The sequence below is a fragment of the Anarrhichthys ocellatus genome, unplaced genomic scaffold (assembly GCF_004355925.1).
Source record: "Anarrhichthys ocellatus isolate YVR2014 unplaced genomic scaffold, GSC_Weel_1.0 scaffold11, whole genome shotgun sequence".
Lineage (NCBI taxonomy): Eukaryota > Metazoa > Chordata > Actinopteri > Perciformes > Anarhichadidae > Anarrhichthys > Anarrhichthys ocellatus.
Window position 1 is genome coordinate 8,037,451 of NW_022280041.1, and position 21,708 is coordinate 8,059,158.

At 42.1% G+C, this 21,708-nt stretch overlaps 2 protein-coding genes across 2 annotated transcripts; one reads left to right on the forward strand and one right to left on the reverse strand.

Moving 5' to 3' along the window:
* Window positions 1–1,968: 1,968 nt before the first annotated feature.
* ostc (oligosaccharyltransferase complex subunit) lies at window positions 1,969–3,633 on the forward strand. Its single transcript, XM_031850956.1, has 4 exons — window positions 1,969–2,190; window positions 2,545–2,638; window positions 2,748–2,945; window positions 3,052–3,633. Exons 1-4 carry the CDS (start codon window positions 2,052–2,054, stop codon window positions 3,068–3,070), a joined length of 450 nt encoding a protein of 149 aa, XP_031706816.1. The 5' UTR covers window positions 1,969–2,051; the 3' UTR covers window positions 3,071–3,633.
* Window positions 2,285–21,679, reverse strand: etnppl (ethanolamine-phosphate phospho-lyase). The gene is made up of 13 exons (XM_031850955.1): window positions 20,232–21,679; window positions 19,732–19,850; window positions 19,080–19,239; window positions 17,826–17,900; window positions 17,288–17,381; window positions 16,102–16,218; window positions 15,209–15,291; window positions 14,636–14,861; window positions 13,874–14,028; window positions 13,663–13,752; window positions 6,194–6,324; window positions 5,947–6,017; window positions 2,285–5,751 (listed from the first exon to the last, which is right to left on the reverse strand). The coding sequence occupies exons 1-13, from the start codon at window positions 20,288–20,290 to the stop codon at window positions 5,686–5,688; spliced, it is 1,446 nt and encodes a 481-aa protein (XP_031706815.1). The 5' UTR covers window positions 20,291–21,679; the 3' UTR covers window positions 2,285–5,685.
* Window positions 21,680–21,708: the final 29 nt, after the last annotated feature.

A 21,708-nucleotide genomic window follows, 5' to 3' on the forward strand; every position in this document is an offset into this window, starting at 1 on the left:
ATGATTCATTAAATGATTTAACACTGCTGCCCTCTAGTGGTTAAATCATATAATGTTTATGATTCATTAAATGATATAACACTGATGTAACACTGCTCCGGTCTGTCTTTGTTCATCCTGCATCGCTCTGTTCTGTTCTTTAATGTAACGTTACTGGAGCGATGGAGCCTCTCCCAGCTGTTAGCAGACTGTTGTGCTAGCAAGCAGGCTCGCTCGCGGTGAAATTTTATAAATGTACAATTATTAGTGTTACAAATTGTTTATGTGTCACAGACTGTTGTGTGCTGTTGTGTTTTTCTCTGTTAAAGAGCATTAGTTGTGGGTTGTTAATTGTTGTGTTATAAAGTTATGACCATGACTAGGGTTCCCTCTCAATACATATAAGACAACTAGCGCTGACCGCTGTGCGTTAGCAGCAAAGAATACATTTAGCTGCCTGTTGAAAGCCGACAGCAGTTGTTTTGGCTATGCACCGGTATAATGGTGTGTGAGGAATTCATATTATACGGGAAATTAAAACCGGTATACTGCCCAGCTCTTGTCTTTATTATAGTTTGGACAATTTTGTACCAATATTTGACCGGCCAGATTAAAAAGCCCAATGGCCGTAGTTTGCCCATGCCTGGGCTAGCGGCCATCTGAGTGTCTTCTTCTGCTTTTTGTAGCTTGTTAAACAACTGACTGACGCATTACCGCCACCGGGTGGTGGGAAGCTATATTGTAATTTAGCGTCTCATGGAGAACAGTAATATCTCTGGTGTCTTCAATTGATAACCTATGCGGTCCCGCGGCCTTCGCGGCCCACAGGTGCAAAACTGAAAGTTTTTTGCGGCCCTCTAGGTTGCGTTCGCGGCCCCATCGTGGGGCCTTTCAAGGGTGCGTTTGCACGGTCCCACGTGAAGTATTTCGCACGCGGCCCTTTAATTTCATGTGCTTTAAAACACATGGAATACTTCACGTGGGACCGTGCAAACGCACCCTTGAAAGGATTTTAAGCTTTGAACAAAGTTATTGTAATAACTTGTGTTTGATATTTGTCTTTGATATTTTCTTTAATAGTTTGATCTTTGATAGAGTAATGTGGGTTTCGTAACCCTAAATTAAAAGGATTTAAGTTATAATAACAGAAATGTGCTTAAATATATTTTTACATTTATATAACTGCATGTACAATATTTTTACACTTGAATAAACAATAATCAAATGCAGAGAGTTATTTAACAATATGTTAGGAGTAGTTACATTTACGCAGTCTTACATTTACAACCGGCCCTTTGAGGGCAACCATGACGCTGATGTGGCCCAGAGTGAAAATGAGTTTGACACCCCTGATCTACACAAATAAAATGCAGTATATGATGAAATATTAACAGTAGTTTCATCGATTATTTTTGACAGTGATAAACATTTGTGTTCAAAGAAAACAAATGGCAAAGATAGCTGACATTTAATAACAAACACAACCATCTTTTTAAATGGACAGTTATATTTGTCCAAGTTTGAAAGTTGGCCTTAAGGGGCAAAGGGATTACACTGATTCCCTGGTGCACCGTCCCATAACCCAAATATTTGTATGCAGTGATTTTGTTCAGACTTAAAAAGCTCATTTGATTTACGGTGAATTCAGTATTCAGTAAATAAGAGATTGTACTTTTGCCCACAGTGAAGCATATATCCATCAAGCTACTTGAAAATATACATTATCTACAGTTAAACATTTACATACTACAAAGTCAATTAATTTTACGAAACTTATGAATGAGGCCACAATACATTGTGTTGACCGCCACATTTGAAAGAAGAGTTAAAAGCTATTTAAATGTAGCTGAATTGCACAATTACAATTCTTAAAGCATTTACTATAACATAACTATTTAGGAAATATTTTTGCTTGGACGGGGTGCAGTACACTCAAATCGCCGAATAAAACTTGTGTGCATACGCTTTGCACAAAGGATGTACTTCCGGGACACGTCAACATAGTCGCTTCGCAGGCGGATATCAGTCAGAGAGCATCTATTCTGCAGTCAGAGGGAATTTCTGTTCAAGACATGGAGACATTGTACAGTATGCCGTTTGTGTTGCTGGAATGCCCGAATGTAAAGCTGAAGAAGCCGTCGTGGCTGCACATGCCGTCGGCTATGACTGTGTATGCGATAGTTATCGTGTCCTACTTTCTCATCACTGGAGGTAAAATGCATGTGCTAAGCTAACGTTAATGCTAGCTTGTTAGCGACGAATATACTTTGTCTCGGCTTGTCATGAACATGTAATTAATGTGCGGTTCAAATAAAGCCAGGTTATAGCCTGTGGTTGCATGTTTAAAACAGCTCGCTAGCTTTAACGCAATGAACGAGGGAGTAAGTTAAGCTAACTTTGAGCTAGCACAAGAATGATTCTTCTGTGATTATTATGGTCCAGCTATGACGTTAGTAGTGGAAATGTCACGTTTTCAATCAGGTTTAGTAGCTCTGTTGTGTTTAACTTGCTGATGAAGGCGCTTTAACTTTGCTCTAATTACGATGTGATTGATTCCCATTCTAGGTATCATCTACGATGTTATTGTGGAGCCACCAAGTGTGGGTTCAATGACTGATGAGCATGGACACCAGCGACCAGTGGCCTTCTTGGCTTACAGGTACGCCAGTAAAAACATTGTGAGCACCTGGAGCCAGTAGGTGATGGTCACGTCATATTTAAGCCACAGTAAATAATGCATAACCAATGTAAGTACACTTGTTTTTCAGAGTAAACGGACAGTACATTATGGAAGGATTGGCTTCCAGTTTCCTTTTCACGATGGGAGGCCTGGGCTTTATAATCCTGGACCGCTCCAATGCACCAAACATTCCCAAACTCAACCGGTTCCTGTTGCTCTTCATCGGTTTTGTCAGCGTTCTCCTCAGCTTCTTCATGGCCAGAGTATTCATGCGCATGAAGCTGCCGTAAGTCTACGCCCATAATAGTTATTATTTTAACACACCAATGCTGCCCTGAACCTACATTTGTTGCGTCACAATGTCTTAACAAATGAATAATTTGTCTTTTCAGAGGATACCTCATGGGCTAAAGACAAAAGGAGCACGCTTAAAATGATTTGGATGGACGGAGGACATCAACGCATAGGTGCCGAACTAAAACATGGATAAACGCAACTCTTTCTATAATCAACCATTGAGGACTGAAAGCACTGACCTTGCTCAAGAAATTAGACCTGGCTGCACTGACGGTCTCGCACTGGCTCTGTCTCATTGGTGTTCTTTGACTTTCTTCCCTCTCTCCATCTCCAAACAAACTGATGCAGCACAGGATCACATGCACGTGTCACAGCGACATCATTAGGACCTTTTTGGTCATGATATCCAGGTCCCTCTCAGTGTAGTGCATCTGTTGCAAACTCAAGCAATGAGCTAGTAGTGCCATGCAGCAGGTCACTGGAGTAGAAAAAGGAGAGGAAGTTACTGAACACTGTTGGCATGCAGCCACTGTTTTGGGATTAGCACTATATGAATAATTTAAAAGGGCAGATTAATGTTTAAGTTTTACGTTTTTGTAAAGAAATCGTTGTAACGGCCTATAACTTGTCACAGTTGCATTTTTGTACAAGTATGTGAAATAAATCTTCTTTTCAGAGCTCCTTGCAGTTGTTGTTTGTATGTACTGTTTATATAAACACATTTAGTTATTTTCTACATCGTGTCAAGAGCTGCACCAAAGGGTAAAGATTTATATACATTTTGTGGCCTGTTTGCACACAATAAGTCAGCACGAGAATTGTAATTTGGCCTCCAGAAGATGGCGTCAGAGATCTACCAGACAGAAGTGTTTCCTGGCCGTTGCCACATTGTACTGAGGTGAAACTTCCAGTATCAAGACAACACTGGACACAGTAATGTGACTTCAGTTCTGAGCCTAATGACACTAATGTGATTTCATAGAGATGTATAAGTGGTGGTTATCCATCCTGAGGTCAAACGATATTGGGTGCTTGTGGTTATTGCGTCCTACGTGAGTGCCAGAGGTTTTAAGGTTATTAAGATGTCATATGATAAATAAATCAAGGACTGTTTTTTTGTCTACACCTCCGATTCAAATCAGGTCCACCTCACAGTTCTAGTTGTTACCATTTGGTTCAGCAGTGCATAAAATACACACCCCATTACACTGCGAGTTGCCGAGTCTGCTAAAGCACCATCTGTTGACAATGGGTAATTGGTTGTAGCTCCTCTTCAACCTGTTTTTGCAGAGAGGGGAATAACTTCCTGCATTGTAAATGGTGATAAGTCTTTGTTTTCCATCTGTGTGGGGACGCACACTAAACAAAACTTGTGTTGAAAATTCTAATTTATGCCTTAATATGACGCGACTGCTCACGATTATTGCTGTTTCAGCAAATTTCTGTTTTCTCTGGTTCTACTTCATAGGCTATGCTTCAAATCATCCAAGGCAGTTTTATAGTCACCATCTCACCCATGATGCTACGGCTCCAGAAGACCACAAATAATGAGATTTACATTTTGAATTTGCAAGAATTTAATGACTGTGAAGCTTTTGTTCACTAGAACCTCATTACATCAGATAATTGATAAAAAATGGAAATCCCAGATCTTATAATCACATCAAACGGACCACACCTGTGCTGTCATGCAAGTACACATGGGAAATGCAGTTCACAGCTGTACTTCCCCAAGTCCAAATACTGTACAAAGGATACTAGGCAGATACATGTGGTAGAAACTGATGGTAAATAATTGCCTAATGTACTCAGGAGGTAAAATCTATAATGGATCTACATATTGGAAGTAATAAAAGGGGAGGACATACTCCACAGTCATAAAGTGCCGCTGTACTTTCAACCCTCAGACACATCTGTGACGTTAATTGATAGCAAAATGCTCTTATCAAAATATAGAATACCACCACTCCCTCGTCTCTTCCTTCATTTTGTCTCTGCATTCATCTTATACATTGTGATCAGTGGCTCGTGGGTGGTCAGATTGAATCAAATACATGCATTTGATTCAATCTGCATTTGATTTAAGGCAGCGGTCAGGGTCAGACTTTCCACCATTTATTAACAAAGTATCACATACAGTATTTTATTCAAAACAGATTGATCACCACAAAATGTGCAATGGTCTAAACAGGTATTGCACACATTTTAACAAAAGTGAGTAATGCTTCTAAATCAGTGAAAGCTGTAAATGAAGGCTTAAGACATGAGGACACCATTGGATTATTTGACATATTACCTTTTGATTTATTTACTTATGATTTATCAACATCTGATTTCCCTGAAAATCATGATCAAGTGAATGTTGACGGATATTAAAATTAAGAGTACACAGGTTGTGTAGCGTGGTAGCTTTCATAATTAAGGGAATGTTTTGCACCAAAAAAAACCCATAATAGACATGTTGTTATGGGGACAAGTGGCTTGTAATAAAATAAAAATAAATAGTACCTGAGAAGACACTGCAATCTCAGAGATATACTGTGTTAATCAGGTTACATGCAAAGGCACTTTATTTCCCCCCCCCCCAAGCATTTTGTCACCTCTAAAGTTTATTATGTCCGAACTCAGCTTTTTAACTCGGTAAAAGATAAAGTGTTGTCACTTCACAGCTCTGACTCCGTTTGCTGGCAGCGTTATGTCCTGAAGCGTTTGGTTTGTTGAGGAAATCCTCAACTGCTCCCTGTGTCGTGTGCTAACCCACTGTGACACTGGTGTCCATTTTCATCAGTTGGCAGCTTGAGATAAAACCATGAGATGAAGAAGTTGAATTGAAAATGTAATGTAAATTGAAAATGTAGACATTTGTTGTGGTTGCCCATTATACATGCGTCTTCTTTATGCAAGATTCAATAGCCTAAATCTTTGGTCCAAATATCTTTAGGTTCATTTTAGGCACGAATGGCATTTAAAATAAGCAGAGTCACACTTACCTTTCTTTTGCTGCTTTCATTCTCTACACCCAATGCATTGTGCATCTTCAAGCCCAATGCTTGTTCAAGCTCTGGAAACACAATAACGCATACAACGAGGGCTCGTTCAGTGATTGTAGGCAACCTTCACAAACTTTGATCGTTTTAAATAATGCACAAGCCAGAAAGACGAAGCGTTACAGCGCCACCATCCTAGACAACACCAGAGAGAGAAAAAAAAAAAGTAGCGTAAGGGAACAGCATGTACCTGTGAGAATTTGGTCGATTTTCTCCACCACCAGGTCAGCGTCCTCCGTAGTGAAGCACATGGGGGGCTTAAATTTGAGCACATTGCGATGAGGTCCGTCAGCACTAAGAAGGATGTACTGTTCCTTTAGCCTGGGGGGGGGAATATGAATTATTCTCTCCACACTGCATCAATTTTACACATTTAAACTAAGTGGCTGTCATTTAAAAAAGCCGCTTTAACAGCAGATGTATTGACCGCATGTAGGAGGAAAAGCACAGGTGGAACCAACGATATTAAACGACGGCTCTGCTTCATGCAAGTGTCCAGGAAGCAATGACAGTGAGCCTGCATGAACAATAGCAGGCGCACCTGAATGGACGCAACCTTAATGATCGTTATTAATTACACCTGTGACAATTTGAGTTGATATTGAACCTTGATCGAATGTCAGATACTGATAATAAAAATAATTACAAGTGGCAGAACATGCAGCATTTTGATTTCAAAAGCTGAACATGAAAATATCATGATTTGATAACGAGCTCTTACTTTCAAATATTATACACAGGAGTACATATGTTTTTACGATTCAACTTTATTATCCTTCCATAAATTGATAAGCCTTTAGTGTGATACGTGTTCTTCACAGTGCACTATGTAATGGGAAAATATGTCATAGTCTCATGTGAAGGTTTAAAGAATATAAGTCCTAAAAGTGCAGACACCAAACTGTAGTTTCAGTAGATGATTTTAATTAGTTTAGTATCCAGGTGTCTTGTTATCTGTTATCTTGTGCACTTTCTTTCTTTGTAAGACAGAGACACAGAGAGGCCTTGACTAACAGAGATCCTCTGTTTGAAATACTTTTTACTTCCTTTATGACGCATTATCTGAAGTTGTAAAGGCGTAAACCTTTGCATGCATATATGATGTGTGAGGGTAAAAAATGTCTGTTCTGTCTCTGCAATAGTCATTGTAACAATGTCACAGTGGCCTCAAAGGAAGCATCTGCTGTGTGTTTAAACAGTTTATTGTAAGGCAAACTGTGAACAAAGGGATTTGCAAACAGGAGATAAAGCGCCTTCCTGACTGTCTTAAATGAAGTATACTAAGGCTCGAAGGATGACCTGTTTTTGTGTTCTCCTTTGTGTATTCTTGTTAGCTAAGCAGATAACAGGAAGCTGTCTGAGCATAAATGTCCATGCATTGTGACTGTTTAGGCAGAGCACTCTTACAGATGACTGCAATGTGTCTGTGAGACTGTTCTCTTTGCTTGCAAGCAAATAAATTTACTTTACAAACTTTGATCGTTCATCAAGACTCTGTTTACTTTATATTGATTGAAAACCTTCACTTTCTTCTCCCGACTAGTCATAAGAAATATTCCACAACAAACTTGGCATTGTCGGCAGGGTTCGCTGACCGTCCATCAGGCTCCAGGGGGACCGTCCGGAGAAAAGGCCTTTCCAGGTTCAATAACTGACGTTTCCTGTCTCAATACCTCCTTAGACAAGAGAAGAGAGAGCCGGCGGAAACCGAGGAGTTTCTGATTGACGGCACGCGAATCCAACGACAAAAGAATTCATTTCTACAATATCGGGTAAGGAAGTTAAAATTCTAATTGTAAAAGTAATTGTAAAATTATACTAAGATCGTATAATTTAACAGACACAGATGAATGATCAAGTAGTCATTATTATTTGGGTAACACAATTGTTTTTGACGTTTGTGGTTTTGTTTTACGAATGGTTCATGTAAACTCCCTTTTCGTTTTCTGACGTATCACTATTACACGCTTTTACGTAGCAGACAGGATTGTGTTATACGGTGATGATTTAACTCAGAATAAAAACATTTTGAGATCGTAACACAGATCGCTTGACTACAATTGTTATAGGTTTGATGTAAGATCGTTGTTAAATTATCCAATACGTGAATTCTACTAACGAAACTGATAGGATAAGAATCGTGATAAACTAACTTAACGTGAACTTCAAATAAGGTTTTTGCAATAGTTTTTTCCTTCGGTAAAGAAACTTACGCTTTGTGGTGACGACTATATTGTTTTTAAGATAACGTTAACGTGTCCACGCCTGAAATATGGGTGGTAAGCAGAGTAAAAGCACGGAACCCTCGGGTCCGATAGTGGATATGATGCGACAGAAACACGGAGACGGGTGTTTAGAATGTTACGAGGGGATTTAGAAGGTAAATTAAAACAGATGAAAAATGGCAAGAAAATCAAAGTCAAAGACTTGGAAATGATAGAGAAAAACCAGATGTGTTTGACACAGTGGGAAAATGAGTTATGAAATCTTTGACGTGTTTAAAAGAAGAAAAACTGATTCCAGACACACATAATCCATTATTGTCTTCCTCTGCTATGTATCCGAGTCTCACAGGAGCGAGCGGCCCCCTCCTGGACACGTGTTACCGACCTTCCCCACAGGATGGCGTACCACCACCACCTCCACCACACGCTGAAGCACCACTGGTGGGCAGACCAGCAACCCGGCTCCACACTCAACAGCAAGAACAGGCTCGCCTGGCAAACGAGAAGCTCCGACAGAGTCCAGCCTCACCTCACCACAACCCGGTTGTCTCTCCTCTGACGGCTGCAACATTGACACCTGCCACCTCATGGTCCTACACAGACCCGCATAGCTGGCAGGGTGCAGCCGGCGCTGTCGTCAACTGGCTCAACCCCGACACACCCATACCAGTCTTCAACCTCGACACATCCGAAGCTTTCCAGGGGCCCATGATTCAGGTTCCAGGACCCGCTGATGGTGCTCTGGGTCTCGTGTTCAGAGCCTGGACTCAAGCTGACATTATGCAGGCCTCACTACATCTGCCAAGCATCCAGAATGGCGCAGATTTCGCAAAAGACTTCCTGATATTCTGTAAAGAATTTATGCCGACCGGCCCAGAAGTGCATCGATTGCTGGTAAAACATGTTGGCCCAACTGACTTTAGCATAATCAGGGCCACAGTTACAGGGGCTGGCCATGACACCCGCCAGATCAAGCTTGTCTGGACAGCAATGGAAAACGGTCCATATGTCACTTTCATCACAGCCGTCTGCGAGGCTGTAGAAACAGCTTTCCCCTCAAAAGTTAACATGGTATTAAAGAACCGGCTGACAAAACAGCAATGTCAGTGTGGGAAACACATCTCAAGAATGCTTTCGTGAACCGGCTGCTGCCAGACATCAAAACAGCCACCGAACGCTCCGTGATTGGCCTGGAGGACGCAAGACTTGATGAAGTGGTAAAACACGCACGACACAACTGCAAAATGCACAATGACACTCAAGCTAGACAGGAAAAGTTCTCCAAACAAACTGGAGAAAGAGCTCAGCTTGCGATGCTTCAAGCTGTCCAGCAGATGACGCTAGGAGTTACGGGAGGCCAAAACCAACCCACCCAACCACGTAACAACTTTGGGTGGGGTCAGCAAAGGGGGCGTGGAAGAGGACAACACCACGGACAGGGAAGAGGGCGTTTCCAAGATGGCCGCCAAAGAGGCGCTTCACGTGTGACGCAAGACAACGAATGCTTCCACTGCGGAGAGACAGGACACTGGTTCAGAGATTGCCCACATCGTAATGCACACAGCGGATCACGACAGCCACGTGGCCGACAGCACGGAGGAGACGGATGGGTGACTTACATCAACAATTTGGCACTTCTGACTGACGCGATGTGGGGAGGCGAGGCGATGCACGTGGGCAGGAGACTGCTGACTCCCTCTCAACTCCGGAACAGAGAAGTACACACACACACACACACTGACTCAGTACGCACACACAACGCGCACATTTGCTGCAACGCACACACGCTTCCTCGCACGCACACTGCAGAACAACAATCCATACTCCTCAGTGTCATTTCACACTTGGAGCAACAACAAGTGAATGCATCTACACCACAACCACACACTTATTCAATGTTCTCATCAGAGTCATACAAAAATATGCCAACTACAAAGGTTATTGTGGAAGGGAAAGAATTAACATTTTTAGTAGATTCTGGGGCTACTCACTCTGTAATTCAACAGAAACATTTTCCTCATCAAAAGATGAGTGGGCGTTTTGTATATTCACAGGGGGCCTCTGGGGTAACTGTAACTGAAAAATTTACTGTACCTATGACGAGTGTACACTCCGACCAGACTGACCACGATCCTGACATTAAAGTGAAACTTTCGACCCTCTGTCCAATTGACTTAATGGGCAGAGACTTAATGTGCGCTTATGGGATAGGACTGACGTCATCCTCTGATGGCCTTAAAGTGCTTAGGCGTAGAGTCGTACATCAAATGATACAGACTCCCTCTGTCACTTTTTGCCTATCAATGGTGGCTTCCTGTTGATGATGCACAACGACTTTGTCACACAGTATTCTGCGGTCGGCATGTGTCTCACCACATGCCGACTGCATGAACTACAAACATCTACACTGCACCTCACACATTTCTAGAGGACAAGATGTTTGCTATGAGGACAAGTTTTTTGAAGGCCTCAATGATGCAATTGCCTGTTCCCCACTGTTTTGGTCTACTTATAGATCTGCTGTATCTGTTTCTCTGACTCCATCACAGAAAGAACTGTTTGATGTTCCAGATTCAGCTCCACACATCTCGCTGTCAAAAGGACGCGAGGATCAGTGGCGGGATTTGGGTCCATTCGTTGCACAATGCGAGGCACTTACCGACTGGGAACAGACGATGCTGCAAAAGCTGCTGCTCGACTTCCTGTCCCCACTTCCCCTGCTCTCATGTCCTCATTTGTCTCAGCTTCCTCTTCTCTTACAGCTATGCAGAAGCTACAGCTATGCTATCCGGAAGAGCGTAGGCTGTGGTCAGCTTCGGGTTGCACATACACTGATGGACTGTGGTCAGGGCCTGATGCTAAACCATGTCTGCCTAAGCATTATTTCAGCCATTATGCTAAGTTGACACATGGGTTAGACCACGTGTCAAAAGGGGGAATGTTGAGTGCATTAAATGAGACATGGTTCACAAGGGGATTCACAGCATGTGCACAAAAATTCTGTTCTGCATGTGTAACCTGCTCTACTCACAATGTAGGCAGGCCCGTGGCAGTGTCCAGCCAGGCTGCACATCCGCCTCCGACACGCCCTTTTGAGCACATTATGATGGATTTTGTTGAGCTATCTCCATCTGAAGGTAAGAAACACTGTCTAGTGATGGTAGACATGTGGTCCAAGTGGGTTGAAGTTTTTCCATCGAGTAAACAAACTGCTGCAACGGTAGCAAAGGCTCTGATTTCTGAAATCATTCCCTGTTGGGGCATTCCTACTAAAATATCAAGCGACAATGGTTCTCATTTTGTCAATCAGGCCATTACAGAACTAAGCGCATACTTTGGTATCGACTTAAGAACACACTGTGCTTACCATCCAGCCAGTGGTGGCGCTGTGGAACGAGAAAATGGTACACTTAAGACCAAGTTAGCAAAATGTTGTGCTGACACAGGTCTGCCTTGGACAAAAGCTCTGCCTCTAGTTCTGATGTACATGAGAATGAGAAAACGAACACGAAGCAATCTGAGTCCTTTTGAGATACTGTTTGGTTTTCCTCCTCATGTAGGAACTGAAGCACCAGGGGCGCCACTTCCCTCAACCGCCTTATGCGAACATGAAATGTTAACATATTGTGCACAATTGTCCTCTGCTTTATCTAACATAAGACAACAGGTGATTGCCGCTCTCCCGAGGCCAGCTGAAGGACCTCTCCACAAGCTGAAACCTGGTGATTTCATGGTGGTGAAAGACTTCAGAAGGAAGCACTGGAACTCACGACGCTGGCTGGGTCCATTTCAGGTTCTCCTCGTCACTCAGACGGCTGTCAAAGTAGCTGAGAGGGCAACTTGGGTCCACGCGTCCCACTGCAAGAAGGTTCCAGAACCAGGAGACGCACCAACTGAAGCTACAGGTGAGCTCGCACCTACAACAAGTGTCAGCCAACAGGCACCACCGAGGGAGGAAGGACAGACGGAGCCACCAACAGAGGAGATGCAGTGATCACGGACGGAATCACAACGGGCAGTTGACCGACAGACGCTTGCGTGATCTGTGTTAACTGTCCCAATGCTGATGCCACGCAAGAAAGACGTCTGGAAGAGCCCCTCTCGGCATGTGTTTATGCCAACAAACACAAGGAAAGGAGCACGGTCAGGTCCTCTGCAAAAGGACGAAAAACGCATTTTTTTTCATTATAGCTATATTCATATTATTGCTTGTTTCGTTTTTATTTTATTTCTGTATTATTCAATCTGACTGTGCGGACAACTTCGACAGCGACACTGACTCCTATGATGATTTTGATGCTCAGGAAGACAGTTTTTTTTTTTTTTGGTTTTTATCTTTTTATTCTTTTGTGTTTATTGAATTGTATTGCTGGCTGAAAACAACCACAGATCCTTTATCTCACAAAAACAGTTTTTCTTCAGACATCTCACATGATGCATTTTAAAATCATATTTTGGGGTAATACTTCTGTTGTTATTGAAATGTCCTTATAACATATTTTTACTATATTGTGTGATTACTGTATAATCAAAAGAGTGGAATGTAATGGGAAAATATGTCATAGTCTCATGTGAAGGTTTAAAGAATATAAGTCCTAAAAGTGCAGACACCAAACTGTAGTTTCAGTAGATGATTTTAATTAGTTTAGTATCCAGGTGTCTTGTTATCTGTTATCTTGTGCACTTTCTTTCTTTGTAAGACAGAGACACAGAGAGGCCTTGACTAACAGAGATCCTCTGTTTGAAATACTTTTTACTTCCTTTATGACGCATTATCTGAAGTTGTAAAGGCGTAAACCTTTGCATGCATATATGTGTGAGGGTAAAAAATGTCTATTCTGTCTCTGCAATAGTCATTGTAACAATGTCACAGTGGCCTCAAAGGAAGCATCTGCTGTGTGTTTAAACAGTTTATTGTAAGGCAAACTGTGAACAAAGGGATTTGCAAACAGGAGATAAAGCGCCTTCCTGACTGTCTTAAATGAAGTATACTAAGGCTCGAAGGATGACCTGTTTTTGTGTTCTCCTTTGTGTATTCTTGTTAGCTAAGCAGATAACAGGAAGCTGTCTGAGCATAAATGTCCATGCATTGTGACTGTTTAGGCAGAGCACTCTTACAGATGACTGCAATGTGTCTGTGAGACTGTTCTCTTTGCTTGCAAGCAAATAAATTGACTTTACAAACTTTGATCGTTCATCAAGACTCTGTTTACTTTATATTGATTGAAAACCTTCACTTTCTTCTCCCGACTAGTCATAAGAAATATTCCACAACAACTAAAGCTATCATAACGCTGGTGGAACTTTTCATGGGTGCCGTTAATCTCAGCAGAGAATACGCTGCAGAGCAGTATCAAGCAGCCTCTTTGCTTTCAATGCTGCATCCATATTTATTTTATTATTAATATGTCATAACCTGCGTTCTCACACTTACCGATATATAACTTCTTGGGCTTCCGCTGTCGCAGGAGTAAGCCTCAACCTGTCCTTCACAAGCTCCATCCCGGCAAAGAGGCCTCGACCCCTGCAGGATGTGACACCGTTTAGTTACAAACTCCAAAGCATTCATTTCGTCGGATATAACTCAGCTGTGTCCAAGATCAACTGTTGCACTGTCACATCCTTGTAACTGTGTGTGTGCTTACCTGATATCACCAACCAGTGGATGCTTCTCTTTCTGCTTTTCCAGCAGGTTGGTCAGGTATCTCCCCACACGCAGTGCATTACCCTGGAGATCCTCTGTCACAATCACGTCCAGGACGGCCATGCCGATGGCACACGACACTGGGTTACCGCCAAACTGAGAAATTCAAAACCCACACACAAGAGGAAAGATTACACCGCGGTTACACTCTCACCACCTTGGAAAATCAGCAGCTTGATCATCATGAGACTCTGTATGCGGGTGACAGAACCACAAGGCAATTTGATGCATTCAATATATAACAGGCTTACAATGTCACAGAGTCAGTATGGTTTTTTTTTGTTTATGCTAAACTGGCGACTCATTCAACTCAACTACTTTTAGTATGCGACTGGAAAAGATCCAAACTGCAGCAAACTGACTGAAAACACAATGCATTCTCTTATATTTGTGACTAAACTATTGTTGTTTCACAGGAAGTAACTGTAATCTGAGGCAGTCAGTGGAAAAAAAACAACTAGCTGGGACGGAATGTATTCTTCCCCATAATGTGGAAAACAGATGTGTTGATACGCTCGGCAAATATAGACAAGAACATATAGTTCAAGGACGAGGTCGGGTCAGCGCCATTTTAGGTCAACTTGTGTGTTCTCTGCAATCTGCCTTTGTACTTCTTTGTAGAGCTTAACTACATTACTTAAAACCAGTTATTGAACATTTTAAAATATAATATCACTTGCACAATTCTTCATCATGCTCTTACAGTATTGAAATATTCCATTCCAGATGACAAGAAGGCCTCTGCCACCTCTTTGGTCGTGACCACACATGACATCGGGTGACCGTTGCCAATAGGCTTTCCCATCGTGACAATGTCAGGCACAAAATCCTCTCCCTGAAGCTGGAAGGCCCAGAAGTGGGTGCCGACACGACCAAAGCCCACTTGGACTTCGTCGGCGATGAAAATGCCCCCTGCCTTGCGGACATGCCTGTAGAGTAGCAAAAATATCCATTAGTATGGAGGTAAACTCCAAAGAGTTACTCATTCTCTCAATAATGCACAAACTCATAGAAGCAACAAGATACAAGACAGTTTCTTTGATACTGCAGCACTGTCAAAGGAGGATATTCCTAATAAACTCTCAAATATGCGTTCTGGTGCAGCTGCTATATGTCTTTCTGGGTTTATATCTCTTCATTGCTTTAAGAATTATTTTTTGCAGAGTGCAAAGTATGTTAACACATTTTAAAAGCAAATTTTTGTTGAAAAAACAAAACATAGGAAGAGTACCGAGCACACATATTTACTAATCTCTGCAGTAACTTGGGTACATACTGTGCCACTTGATGGAAATAGCCCATCGGGGGAATGACCTGCCCACCACAACTCTGCAATGACTCCGCAATAAAAGCGGCAATCTGTACAAGAGAAAACCATCAGGCCTATCAATCTAAAGCCAGACTGATCAACTGGAAAAGAGGAGGAGCTCTGGCGTCTTTGACCTGTGGATCTCCCGCTATCATGAGGAAGTTGCACAAACAAGAAGGAGGCAATCGTGGAACGTTTGGACAGAAGTTAATGTTAACGCACTGTAGGCCAACTGTGGAGTAAAACAAAACAAAAAACGCTGGCTGTGCATTCACTTGGACACAGTACACAGTGTATTTCATAGGATCAGCAGGGTGCAAACATTTAATCACATACATGTATCTCTCCAGTATCACATGGGGGTTATTGTACTCCTGTTGTCGGGTTCCTCCTGTAGACGCATGTCTGCACAAACACCCGTTAGAAACATTCTGTAAAATCCCCGGGCAGAAATTCCGTCCCTCTCGCCAGTGGAAGTGGGGTTGGCTTGAGCTTTTTCAACATACGATTAAGGGCCAACAACCTTGGACAATAAGAGTTCACTACACATGATCTTGTGAACTCGAATTTGACCTTAAGCGCACGCCAGAGTGCTCGGCCTCAACCTGAGAAAAAGAAAAGAAAAAGGAAAAAGTAGTAAATCCAATATGTATTCATAAATAAAAGGGGGGTAATGTGCCATGTTGTTTTCATACTCAAGGAACATTGACATTGCATAAGACATTTTTTGTTATTCAGGGCCATGTCCTTGAAGAAAAAAAGAGTCATCATGTAAAAATGCAAAATCCAGCAAAGAACATGTGTTGCCATATTTCTGCAGTGACTTCTGCTAACACAGCGGTATCAAACACAAACTGTACCTTGCCTCCTTTTTCGTGGACTCCGTGTATTATATCTTTGACTTCATCCGCATATGCGGAGGCAGGGTCAGGGTGATCTGCTCTGTATTTGCCTCTGTACACATCTGGGCTGGGAGCCTGTGTAAGGGACGAGACGGTGAGACGATTACTGAAGCCGATTCATAGGCAACGGCTGCGTCCCAATAATAATAATAACTTTATTTACGTATATAGCACCTTTAAAAACAGAGTTTACAAAGTGCTTTGCAGCAAATAGAAGAGCTCCTCACGCTGGGAAAAGACAAGTGTAATTAATAAAGGGACAGGACAGGACTACTCCGCTAACATCTTGGAAAACAACGACGACAAGAGTAAACTTGTTTGTTTTTGTTGCATTTTCAAGTGATACACATTTTTGATCCAACATGTCGAAACATTTGGCTACACTATACGACACTATCCATTCTAGCTTGTGTTCATCTGAATGTGAGCATATGCGGTAAACAGGCATATCATGCGGGAGAGCTGCCAAATACATTTCTAAAGAACTATGGGTGAGGTCCTTGCTCGGACCACACCCATGGTGGGTGACTCCTTTGTTTGAACTGGGCTTTCATTTTGAACTCAACGGCATTCTGATCTTGTTGTGCCTGTTTGTCCACAGATATACTTATAAGCACCCGGTAACGTTCTCAACGTAGGCATCTCCAGAACCATTTACAAATCGAATCATTTCTTTTTAATTCCAGACACAGGATGACCCTCAGGTAACAAAGCATTAACAGCACTCGTTATTGTTCCCCATTCCGCGGCTTAAGCAGGTCCTTTAATTCCACTGCTGACGCTGTTAAAAGGGCAACGTTTCATGAGTGCGCACTTCCGGGCATATGGGGCGGGACGCGTAGCCTTATATGGTATAATTAGGGCGTTAATTATGTCAGTTTACAATTCTCAACACGCTCTGTTTGACACACAGGTGGCATTCATCATGTTTATGCTCGACATTTACACAGTTATCTGAAGGGAGGAGCGTTTGCTGAATCTGACGTGTCTTACTCGCGTGAGAACCATTATTACTTATTGTGCAGGAGGGGGGGTTAAATAACTGGAATGTTTCTTGAAGCTTCTTGAAAAGCCCAGTAGAGGAAGTTGAGTCATGGTGTTTGAATAGTGTGCAGGCAGGCAGGCAGACGGGGGAAGCACTCACCACATGGACTGATTGATTGTGCTCAGCATCTGACTGGTGGTGGAACTTATACGGACTGATGTCAATGAGCGATGAGACATGGCCGTGATACGCACTGCAAAACAAAGCAAACGCATGCAGGCCACCGACCAAACCAGTCAGTTCTCTCATTTGCAGCGCGCCCATTTTGACATGTCATAGCAGGGTAAACACGTGTACATTGATCAAATGATCGATGGCTTGTTAGTACTTAGTGTGTCGCAGCCATTCCGGTGAGCCAGCATGCACAATACCAGGGCCCTGACGCAGTTGAATGGAATACAGCCATAATTCATGTTGTTAATGTGTTGACAATTTAAAACTGCTGCTGTGAAAAGAGCCTATATCATGTGGAGTGTGGAAAACATGGTGAAGACAGAACTATTTTCACTGTACAAAAGTATAGGATCTTTAAAAAAAATGCACTGCAGAAAAGGACTCATCATCTGTATACATTCATTTTGGTCATCTGGCACTGTACCAGGTGGTTTTGAACAATGACGAGGCAAAAATCACTTACTTTTCCAACGTGATGATATCTTTGTGGCCGGTGTACTGCCATGCTAGTCGGAGGGCCAGGTCGTTGGCTTCAGAGCTGAAGTTCAAAGGGGCAAGGGTTACTTTGAGTTACTCAGTCACCACAGAATACACAAGAGAAGCCGTGGATGTCACGAGCAGGTACTGTAAGGGCGTATGAAGTGACACCTATCCAATTTTGGTAGCAGAGTATAAAGCGTAATTATGCTTTATTATGTTATATTAAAAAGGCAAAATCAGTTATCTACCTGGACCAGTTCTTTACAGTGAAAATGGAATCACATTGCAAAACAACTGCGACAGCTGTTAATACAATGTGATTCTGGAACCTGGCTGCAAGGTTTTGCTCCTATTCAACCACAAGAGCATGAGTGAGGTGTTCCCTCTCATACCCATGTGTTAGATGGGGTTAAGGTCAGGTCTCTTTGCAGGCCAATCAGGTTCTTTCACACCAAAGTCAGAAAACTATCCCGGGGGCATTGTCATGTTGACACAAGAAAGGGGTCCCCAAACATTTTTGCTGCAATATTGGAGGCGCAATATTGTCTATAATGTTGCAGTATGCTGTGGCATTTCCCTGAAGCCCATATGCGACATATTATAAGTTATCTTTGTCTCCTTGTCTTCAGTGTACAATCTGATTGCACACGAGTACACTTTTGACCTGTTGCCCAGGTTATATAAAACCAGTGCGATAATGACTTAACATCTCTGTTTTGTCTGTTTCATAACTCTCTCTCTCTCTCGTGGCACCTATCTGTAAACAGGTAATTCCTGTTCACAGTGCAGAACTCCAGCAAGTGATGTAAATAAGTAACCAGACCAGACTGGTGCAGTTTGATGACTAGGGTTACCGAGGGCGTATGTGTCAAGTCTGAGCAAGCTAGACATGCATAATATAATGCTGTAGTTCTTTTTTTCTCGGAATCCAATACACTCTATAGGAATACTGTGCTGAAACGTTCACTTTAAACCATTATTTATTATGTCAGCTTACTCAAAAATCCAGAAGAGCAAGAGGCTGATCCAAAGAGGTTGATCTGCCACAACCGGCTTACTCTCTCACGTATGTTGTTCCCTCTTGATTGCAGTTAACTCATACATGTCTGGATTATACCCTTTTATCTTTACGGGATTGGGATACTCTCTCAGGCTACAGTTCAAGTAATTTAAGCCGAGCATGAGACAAGATATGAATAAATGATAATTGCATCCGTGAATCAATTTACCCACATACCCTGAGTTGACAAAGTAGCACACGGAAAGCTTGTCGGGCAGTGTGGCCTGCAGCCTCTGGGCGTACAGTACAAGGTTGTCGTGCAAGAATCGCGAGTTGGTGTTGAGCAGTTCCATCTGCTGAGCTCCTGCCTTCACTACATCCGGGTGACAGTGGCCCACTGGGGAATGGAAGAAAAGGATGCACACAGGATTAGAACTGGCCCTCACGTTCAGGTCAAAAAAAAAAACACACGCTTCAAATCATCCGACTGTAATTTGAGGTCAAAACATACCATGACAACTGATATTAAAAGGCACATAATTGGAGGCCAGATGCTTAAATTAAAGAGTGGTGAATGTGGTAGGTCAGGAGACATCCTGTTTTACATTCCGGTCTCTGTCTGCAAGTAGTGCAGCTTTCGTCACTCCGAATGAGGTACGTTACGTGACAACTTTGTAGAGCAGATCAGTTGGGGGAAGTCTGTGTGCAGTCCTCTTATATAACACCTGTAGCTTTGAAGGCACATTTGAATGCCAGCCTAACACGTATGTAACACATGTATGTAAGAGAGAACAACCCTCTTTATGCTCTGCGGTTTCTGTTGGGACATAAAAGTGGTATAAAATAGATCTGGTTATATTCGAGTGTGTGTTTGTGCGTGTGTGTTTACCGTGAGCCACATTGTTGATGCAATCCAGGTAGCGGAGACCTTTCTCATCATACATGTACTGGCCTTTGGCTCGCACAATCTTGATGGGGTCATGGCTGAAGAAAATCTTACAAGACGGCCTGCAGAGGAGCAACTATTGACATTTCCAGATGTGCAAAATGTGCCCTTCACTCTGATTTAGCAGGCTTTTATGTTGTACAGTGGTTAAGACATTGTCATACTGTGTGTAAAGGGCACAACAGAAATAAATAGGCTGTAATACAATGTAATGCATACAAATGAACTACTGCTTAGCTACAAATATACCACCTAATTCATGAATACAATTAATTTCTTAAATTTATTGGGAAACAAATTCTTGAAATTCTAGTGTAAAAAAAAAGTTATTTACTATTTCATGCCGCACTTCTAGAAGTCTGTCACAGTAACTAGCCTGAAAAACAACATCTGTATTGAAAACGTTGTTGAGCAATATAACTGCAGACTGTCAATTATCTTACCCAATGTGCTTCTTCCTCAGGTCTATCGTCTTCTTCTTCTCAAATATTTCCGAAGACATCCTGCTGTTTGTCGAGCTGGAGGAAGACGCACTCTTTCCTCCTCACTGACACGAAGATCAGCAACATCTGCTCGAGCACAAATAAGACAGCTGTACCTATAGTCAAGGGGCTGTTCTACGCCCACGTGCGCGCGCGTACAGGCAGAAAGAGACAACCACACCCCCCACACACACAGCTCTGTCGTGGTGCTGCCACCTAGCAGCGGTATCACAGCTGACCTGTGCCTCGAAGACAGTGACGTATCGCTACCCCACCAGTAGCGTTCAGGCTGTTTAAATAAACACCTGTTCCACAGCTGGTTGAAAAGAAAAAGCGTAAAGGCCTAGTGTATACTTTTATTTTTCCATTTTATTCTACTTTATACTTTAGCAGATATTGCACGTTTTACACCACTTCATTTATCAAATGAATCAGCTGTACACTGGTGGGATGTAACAAGTACAGCACTTTTTTTTTTGAAGCAGCTGTACTTTACTTGAGTGTTTCCATTTTCTTCCAATGTATACATCCACTCTACAATTTACTGGGACATATTGTACTTTTTCACCTCACAACATTGATTTATGGCTTACTTTACAAGAATTATATTTTAACACCAAATTATCATTACAAATGATAAATAGTTCAAATGAGCTCCACATCGACCAGCTCCATTATTAAAACCAGCTTCTACATTATAATAATAATCCAATAACATAAAATGATAATATAACACCGACAGGTGTAGCATCGATAAAGGTGCATACATTTCCTTCATAGTTTGTTTCTGGTCATTAGCGGCAATTACTCTTATAGAGAACGTCACAATAATAATAATAATTGAATCAAGACACTTAAAAGGACAGTAAGGATTAACATAAAAGCGACTATTGTTTGATGTAACTGAAAGACTGTTTATTGGGCTCCAACAGTACAGTCATATGAAATGTCATCTTGAAATATAGTAGCGTGTGAACACCAGGGTCTTTAAAGAAATGTCAATCAAGTGGGTAAAAAAAATGAGTAATACAAACAAAGAACACAAAGTGAACAAATGCCACAACCAAAAAAATGCAGTTTTAACAAAAAGCCATTCGGGTGAAATTTGCTTAGTTATTTTGCTCCTGCACCAGGACTGCATGTTCTATTGGAGAGTATGTGGCAAAACACTTATTTCAGTAAGGCTGCGGTGTAATGGAGGGTACAAACCTGTCAGAGTTTCTGATAATTATCTTTTAGAATAATGCAGATGGATGTGTCAATTATCCAAAGACAATCTAAGAGGTTTTTATGAGCCAAGAGTGGCCTATGGGTGTAAGCTACGTTTTCTTCAGAGGAAGACTTGACTCAGAGCATTCATTGACATTGACACGCGCACACACACGCGCGCGCACACACACACACACACACACACACACACACACACACACACACACAC

Coding starts and splice junctions, on each gene's coding strand:
- ostc (XM_031850956.1), top strand. CDS start 2,052: ATGGAGACATTGTACAGTATGCCGTTTGTGTTGCTGGAATGCCCGAAT. Junction 2,191..2,544: donor CTACTTTCTCATCACTGGAG/GTAAAATGCATG, acceptor TTCCCATTCTAG/GTATCATCTACGATGTTATT. Junction 2,639..2,747: donor GTGGCCTTCTTGGCTTACAG/GTACGCCAGTAA, acceptor CTTGTTTTTCAG/AGTAAACGGACAGTACATTA.
- etnppl (XM_031850955.1), bottom strand. CDS start 20,290: ATGTCTTCGGAAATATTTGAGAAGAAGAAGACGATAGACCTGAGGAAG. Junction 19,851..20,231: donor CTGAGGAAGAAGCACATTGG/GTAAGATAATTG, acceptor GCTCCTCTGCAG/GCCGTCTTGTAAGATTTTCT. Junction 17,901..19,079: donor TGCTACTTTGTCAACTCAGG/GTATGTGGGTAA, acceptor TTTGAACTTCAG/CTCTGAAGCCAACGACCTGG.